The 8,277-nt window shown below is 39.7% G+C and overlaps 1 protein-coding gene across 1 annotated transcript; it reads left to right on the top strand.

Moving 5' to 3' along the window:
• Window positions 1-812: 812 nt before the first annotated feature.
• Window positions 813-7,948, top strand: APOH (apolipoprotein H). Its single transcript, XM_050908533.1, has 8 exons — window positions 813-937; window positions 2,095-2,271; window positions 2,880-2,976; window positions 4,352-4,428; window positions 5,009-5,197; window positions 5,801-5,980; window positions 6,480-6,677; window positions 7,550-7,948. The coding sequence occupies exons 1-8, from the start codon at window positions 874-876 to the stop codon at window positions 7,618-7,620; spliced, it is 1,053 nt and encodes a 350-aa protein (XP_050764490.1). The 5' UTR covers window positions 813-873; the 3' UTR covers window positions 7,621-7,948.
• The last annotated feature ends 329 nt before the right edge of the window (window positions 7,949-8,277 follow it).

Here is an 8,277-nt window from a genome sequence, read left to right as displayed (position 1 = left end):
TTACACAAATGTTATTTTGGTTGCACTTCAGATGCTCCTGCAGTTAAAATCTGCTAAATTAGGAGAACTGCAGTGATCAGAACCTCAGCTGATATCTGTGGAGTTTTGACTTGATGACCCCAAATCGCAGCGCCAAAACAAGTTTTTATACCACCCAAAAATATGATTTCAGTTTGACCCCCTTGTCATAAATAAGCACAGTCCAGAATCATTATCTCACTTTTCCCGCAGCGCTGGCATTGTGAGCCCTGTCTCTGATGCTTTTAGCTATCTGTTAATTGAAAGATGCTTATTGATGACATGAATCTGATCAAACTGGCCCCTGAAGCCTGAATTTTTAGGCCAGATCATCATCTAGTGTAAACTGGCATGAAGTTGGTATCGTCACTGGAGGTGTATGACAATACCAATGTCACTCCAACATTTTGCCTTAAAAAGATACTGTTAAAACTCTCAGGAGTCTTTGGTACATAGAAATATACATGCTGGAGTGATAAACACAAGTTTTAGTGACAGTTCTATTATTTGATCCAATATTGTATTCCAAATATCCTCATCCTCTAAAGATGCTGAGAAGATAATACTGTTTTTTCAAAAACACCAGTCCCAACAGGAGATGCTCTGCGGAAACAACCGGAGAGATGTTTTCAGCAGAGATCGCTATGTGAATTCCTGCATTATGTACAAACGCAACATGTGATGGTTGTTTCATCCTTTATTACAAGCAACACAAGGAGCCTTTTATCTTCTGTTTACTAGGATGGGAATAAATACAAAGAGTTAATATGTAACCGTCCTTTTGCGGATGCCTTTATTTTTAAGAGAAGAAACACTGGACCGAGGGTCATTCGGGAAGCTGGCGGACTGGCAGCAATGTACTCCCGGGCGCTGCTCGCGTGCCTAGTTGCTCTGAGCCACTGTGCTCTTGCAGCGAAAGGTAAGCGTCTTCCACTTTCTAAGGGCAATACTACCCTGAAGTGTGAATGAGGGAAGCTGGAGAAACCAATGGGATTTTAAAGCCTTTAGACAATTCTGGTCAAGCGTTTTGAACAGGAATTTTCTCTGAAAGCTATTTCCTCTCTTTTTTTCCCCTTCCATTTTTTCCCTACGGTGAGGTGAATTGCTGTATACAGAAGTATAAAATGGAGGAAAATAGAAGAAATATTGACAGAAGTTGTGGAAACCAGGTTGCCTGCATGCCGGGGGGCATTGTGCGTGCCAGGACTTTACCTCGCTCAGTCCCTCTGCCCAGCTCCCTGCTCACCTCGCTTTCCCCTCCGCTGCAGGGGCTGCCTGGCATGGCTCTTGCCTTGCTTTTCTCCTCCTTTCCCCCACGCCAAGGGCTCTGGGCGCCGTTTCGTGTACTCTCTCCCTCTGTTTGCCATTCATTTCTACAGCACGAGCTTTGTGTCCCTCTGTTCTCTCCCCACAATCTCAGCAGGAACCTCTCCATGTCCTTTGCAGGAGCGCAGTCTGCACCCTCTGTTCCTCCCTCGCTGCTCCCCTCCTGTTCTCGCTCTCCAGGTGATGAGTTGTTCACGCTGTCAACATGTTAAAGCTGTTTTGGAATCTGAACTGTCTAATGTAACAGAGTGTTTGCCCCACTGAACAGAAAAATCGGGGAAACCAGAGAAAAATAAATCTAATTTAAAAAAATAAAATCTCATTTCAGGCTGATCACATCAAACTAATTTAGATTAAAAAGAAAATGCATTAGTTTGCTTCTAAGTCCCTCCCACCCTCTTTTGTCCAAGATAATTTGCCATAATTTACTCACTTTGCAGAATACCTTCATAAATGCCTTTTGAAGCAACAGTAAATTTTAGTAAAAAAAAGTGACACAAAATCTAACTAGGGCCATTGACAGAGCTGCCGAGGAGAAGAGTAAGAACACGCTTTTTTCTGGCTAATACTTATAGCAGCCATCAGCTGCCTCAGTAAGTTATGTACCTATAGATTACAGAAGGACAGTTTAGCTCAGTGCAGGAACATACTATAGCCGATGATAATACAGAAACCTGTGCTTCCAGTCAAGGAATAAAACCAACTCCAACTTTCTGCCCAATTTCTTGTAAAGCGTCTCCTTTCCTCCAGTCTGTCCCAGGCCACCAGAAGTGCTATTTGCCACAGTTGATGTAAACAAAAGCGTGTATGAAGTGGGTGAGGAAATAGAATATACCTGTAGGCCCGGGTTCGTCCCCAATAACGGCCAAAGGAAGTACACCTGCCTCCCGACCGGCAAGTGGCCTCTCAATACGCTGTTATGCCTACGTAAGTAAAACACAGTCAATCCTACTCCTAGATTTTATGCCATGCATTGATCTGAAAAGGATATTTTATAGTCCACGTGAGGAAGCTGATGTATTTAAACTGATATACTTCTGTTCTCCAATTGTTCTTCCCTCACTTGTTGGAAGACAACTGGGTGTGGGGGAGAAGAGGGGCCAGTAACAGGGGAAGGATCTTCCTATACGTGTCCCACGCTCTCCCTTAAGCCTCTGCTCTCAGATGGTGATGGAGACTGGATCCGCACAAGGTGAACCTTAACCCGACTCAGCCCAGCAGTGCTTATACTCAGTGATGTATACTGCTTGGTAACACTTGCATTTATTGCATCCCTCATTGTTCATTTTTATCATTTCATTGCATAGAAGTTATTTTCCTCAGACAATCAAACGTTAAAAATTATTTAATCACAAAAACTTTGAAACTACTATATTATGATAGAAATGTAGAATAGCTAGACTTATGAAGCGTAGTACATGGGAGTGGACAAACATGAAAGACACTAGGACCCCTTTATGATCAACAAGTTTCCATTATCCTAGCTTCATGCCTCATGAAATAATATTATCTTTTTTTTAAACTTTAATTAACAGCAAAGAGATGTCCCAGTCCTGGACCCTTGCAGCATGGAAAAATGGATTTTATAGACCACCACTATCAGAGTTCTATAAGTTTTTCATGTGAACCAGGGTAAGCGTTCCCTTCCTCATACTGTCAAACAAATAACCTAAATCACAACACTACATTCTAGTATCACCTGCTGCAGTATTGCAAGCCAGGGAACTTAGAAAACAGCACAGAAGAACCCACCTCCACTTCAGAAACTTAAAAAAAAAAAAAAAAGCATATCTGGTAATCAGCCTCTGTTCAGTCTTGGCTATAACATCCTGGCACTTTACTACTCCAAAGCAATGTCTTACAGATATGGAAACCATCCAAATAGCAGAGATTTTATGCAAAGATTTATTCTGCACTGCTTTCCCCTGCTTTTTAAATCCTCTTATTACATCATGAGATGAAATCCTACAGCAGAGAGAAGATAATCTCCATCTAAGTTGTTACACTGTTAGGCTCTGGAGACTGAAAATTTTGTTTCTATGCCTTTCCAAGCTGAGTAAATGAAAACACGAGGTTAACCCTAATTTGGTCCCTGGAGCAAATGCACTTTTACTCAAGGCTACTTGCTAGTTTTAGAAATGAGGATGCATTTAAAGAAAAACAGTTACAGTAAACACAGGGAAATATTTGACAGTAACATACAGTTCATTTGACTTGGGTAATTAATGAATAAACAGCACTTACCTGGGAAGTCATAGGTGAGACATAGCCTAGAGTCCACTGAGGAGTGTCAACAGCACCAGCTACCACCTCCTTCCACAAAACAGGAGCAAGACAAGGAATAAATAAATTCAACTATGACACCAAATCTAGCCATGGGACTTGATTTAATTTTGCCAATTACAATTTACTGGTTTTCAGCTGTGCAATATTGAAATGATAGATACATGATGAACATTTCTTCAAAACTCAGAGTAAGTGCTAATAATATAAGTACAAGGATGGGAGAGAAGCATTTAGAGTGCGTATGGAAATTAAACTGGGCTATCTGGCATTAAAATAAAATAATGCACCTCAGTGACTTTAGTTCTTAAGAGTGCTGAGTGCTTTGCAATAGTTTGATCCTAATTGCCACAATTAGCTAGGAACTCCTCCCAAGAAACCAATTTACATTAGCAATCACAGATCAGGGCTCACTACTTACATATATCCACAGTATTAATCAGTTGTAGAAATTAATATACAAGATAGAATGTATAGTTGAAATGGCAAAACATTGTGTTGTATCAAGCCTTTTGTCTGGATACTTGCAATACTTGAATACTAACAATTTTTCATATTTGAATCTAAACTTTCTTTGAGGTCAGTAAGTGCTAGAACTAGAGAAAGATTTCAGAACTGCACTCTTAAGTCTGTTTATGAGAAATGGTAATGTTTCTTGCAAAGAACAACTTGATTCTTCTCCGTGTTCATTAACTTCCTGATAATCAGGTCGGTCTGTTTTCAGTTACAACCTCGTTGGGACAAGAACGAGCCAATGCATGGCAGATGGAAAGTGGAGTGGAACTCTTCCACAGTGTCAACGTACGTGTTTAAATACTAAAGAACTACTCTGTCCTTATTCTTATTCCAGAAAGATTCCTTTACATTGCTCAGAATTACATATACTCTTCTTCAGAGGCCTCCCATAGTGCTGTGCAAAAAATGGTTAGGAAAAATCCCAAAGAACCCTGTATGTTTGGTTTTAGATATGCGGATTCTAGTTTTAGAGAAATACAGTTTAAAGGTCTGTACAAAAGGCCAGGATCAGGGATGCTATTTACAGCGGAAGGCAAGATGCTTATCCACTCAAATGCATTCTCCCTGTGTATAAAAACAGGATATTGTCATGCCTTTGCAACTGTTACATGTGGTTTTGCTATAACCTGTCCTGCATAAACACTTTACTGAAACAGCAATATACTGCATAATATTGTCTGAAAAATACCACAAAAGTAATGAGTTTCATACTCTAAGGCTCCTGAGACTTTTAATCTGAACTTTTTGTTTTGTTAGCTGTGCTTCCATAAAGGGCAGTGGGGGTTAATTTGGTTATAAGCATGTTGCTCCTGTGATTGTAGTAATAATTTGATCTTTAATTTCTATGAATGCTGTGTTTTTCTAGCGGTGACTTGTGCACCTCCCTCACTTCCTGAATTTGGAGTCCTTTCTTACCGTCACTTAAAACCTGGAAATATTTTTAAGTTCCTGGACACAATTACTTTTGAATGTGTACCTCCTCTCGCACTTATTGGGAATGAGACAGCTACCTGCATGCCCAACGGGAACTGGAGCAGCATTCCAGAGTGCAAGGGTAAATAACTCACTTTTATCAACACCTAAAAACATTCCCTAGAATTGTATATATAAAACTATATGAACAACTTTAATAATTTTTTTTACAATTGTTATTGCAAACATACAGTAGCATTATTCTGAAAGTCAGACTCATGAATGCAAGGTGATTGCTAACAGGATTGCATGAACGTGGGATTGACAAAATATTTGCTGCAGGTATAAAGGTTATATAAACAAGACCTGCTAAATGTAGTTCACAGGGGGGAATCAGAGCCTGGCCTCCAGAGCGCAGCGAACGTTTTGCTCTACTAAGTGCCAGGATTAATCCAAGAAATAGACAACCTTACCCTTAGTCCTAAGAACTTCACTGGTTTCAGTGGAACTATGCCACGTTTAAGTAGTTTTTGGATACAACCACAGATTGCAATAGATGTGTATTTAAAAAAAGTAATGTTTATTTATTGGGTTTTTTTAAAAACTATCTTTCCTCTGGCTATGTTTTCCTGTGCAAGAGGCTGAAATGAACCACTATGAAAGTTTTATGTATTTTTTGAAGTATATAGTGTGTCTTTTAGAACTGCAACATTGATAAAGCTTTGTTTTTGTTTTTGCACCACAGTTGTCACATGCCCCACTCCAACAGGAATAGAAAATGGATTCATAGAGTTGGTTGTTCGTAGAACATATCACTATAATGAAAGCATCAGCTTCGGCTGCCACTCCAGCTACGTGCTGGACGGACCTAAGCATTCCCGATGTGAAAAGACTGGAAACTGGTCCACAAAGCCAACCTGTAAAGGTATACACACACTATCTGTTAGAAACCACGCATCAAACGGAATTTTCCTAAAAGACCACCGCTCTGACTGTTAACGAGCTATTACACCTTTGTGCAAGAGTTGTCCTCAAAAGAAAACCAAAATAGTAATTTCAAGTCCCTGATAATCTAAGATCACTCCCAACATTGAACGCTGTATGACATGATGTATCTGAATTGACTTCAACAATGAGCCACATAACTTTATTTTGTCTGAGTATTTCCTCTCCTCTTACTATTTAATATAATTAGAAATTTTACTGAGACTGGATTTTCACTGGAAACTTTTGACCCTATACTTAGGGGTCTGAATTTCTTCAGTATTGTAACACCAGCAGAAGTACTATGTATGTGTGGGACACATTATTTTTCATTCCCAAATGTCACTTGTACAGATTCCTGATGGGATCTAATCTACCCACTTTTCAAAACAGAGTTCTAATTATCCTTACGTGTTGCTTATAACTGGATTGTTTTACAGGACCATGTAAAATACCAGTTAAGAAAGCTGTGGTATTATACAATGGCGAGAAGAAAAGAGTTCAGAACGACCTTAAGGAAGGCATTCAGCATGGTGAAACTATATCCTTCTTCTGCAAGAATAAAGAACAATCCTGTGCCTATACCGTAGCTGTTCCATGTGTGGATGGCAACCTTACTCTCCCCGCCTGTTTCAAAGGTACGAGCTAGGCTAACCACAAAACAGCTTCTGTTGGTGGAATAACAAGTACTTCAGTGTCGGGGGCAATGTCATACTTCATCTTCGAGCCCTATTTGACTGGCTAATCCATCTGCCTTGTGCTAACGTTATTGGGTATTTAGGAAGAAATGGCTTGAGAGAAGGAGAGAATGCACAGCAGACTTTTCTTTTGGATACATCAGAGCCCTGCTTTAATCCCTGTTCTGTTCTTAGAAGGTGTTATTTAGAGGCGGCCTAGCCCAAACAAAAGGCCATACGTAAAGTATTGTGGGATTTCATGAATCCTTGGATCAATGTCTTCTACAGGGGAAAAGAGCCTGAACATGGCTGCAGCCTTGAGAACCTGATGTGTTCACTCCCATTCTGGTGAATTACTCCCATGTTACACTGATTGGTATCACGCCGGTTCTGACTTTGGACCAAGAGTGTTAAAAAGCAGCTGATAGCTGTAGTGAGGAATTGATGCTGGAGGAACTGGTTCACAGGCACTCAGGTTTTTAGAATAAATAAACAGACTAAATACTGAAGTCTGTTAGCAAGAGGAAATGCTTTGCATTTGTTTTATCAATATCCCTTGCATAGAATATTCCTTGTAAGTTTTGTTTTCATTTGTAAGTGAAGGAAAAAACACAGCCTATGCATGATGAAAACATCTTTCCTCACATTTGGCTTGGCTTCTGATGGGTGTGGCTTAGCTTTCATTAAAAGAGAATTAAAATAGTGTATTTCTTCTAGCGGTTTTACAATGATGCAAAGATTGATTGCTCACCAGCGGGGTCCATGAGACGTACTGTTTTCAGCTATCACATGTTTCAAGAATTTAACCCAAGTTCTTAACTGTTTTTCAACAGAACGTGGCTTTTTTTCATCTCTTGTGAAGAAGGACCCATCAGACATGAAACCATGTGAAGATCAAGCATGAACCAGAGAATTAATGCAGTACTAAATTTCTGCCTTACTGAGACACAACATTACATGGAATAGAGGAAAACTTAGCTCCCATGAGTGTAAACTTCCAGGCGAACTCCAGACTCTCTGTGAATGCAGTCTCAGCTGTTTTCCCAACCACCATCCCTACCAGCCTCCTTACAAGCTGTGACACATTATTTCAGCCATTAACTTTCATTCTCTTTTCTCTGCCTTCTTCAAAATACCCACAATACTGCTTCTCTTTCCGTATGTCCAACATTTATGCAATTGTAAATGACCTTCTCAATAGCAGTCCCTTTACAATAAAGTAATTTTCAGCCGATAGTGTGTTCTTATTTAATATTACCTAATCATCAATCAAATCCTTTAGCTCTTAACTGATTTCTACAGAAAGGCTTTCATCACTAGTAATTAGCTGGGTTCCGATCCCATTACCGCTCCCCCGTGATAGGGAGTGGACCTTTAATTATAGATAGACAGAGGGTCATCAGCCTAGGATTTTCCAGAATTTACGTAAGTAGAAAGACTGAGATTTCCAAATGCGTTTAGAAGCCAAGTATCCAACCATGGTTTAAATGTCAATAGCATCAGATAAAGAGTTCTTTTACACTTCTAAAAAATTTGCTGAAGTGAATAAGACTATTTATGT

Source organism: Gymnogyps californianus, chromosome 19, assembly GCF_018139145.2.
Source record: "Gymnogyps californianus isolate 813 chromosome 19, ASM1813914v2, whole genome shotgun sequence".
In the NCBI taxonomy this organism is placed as follows: Eukaryota; Metazoa; Chordata; class Aves; order Accipitriformes; family Cathartidae; genus Gymnogyps; species Gymnogyps californianus.
This window is presented reverse-complemented; position numbering and strand designations above follow the sequence as displayed.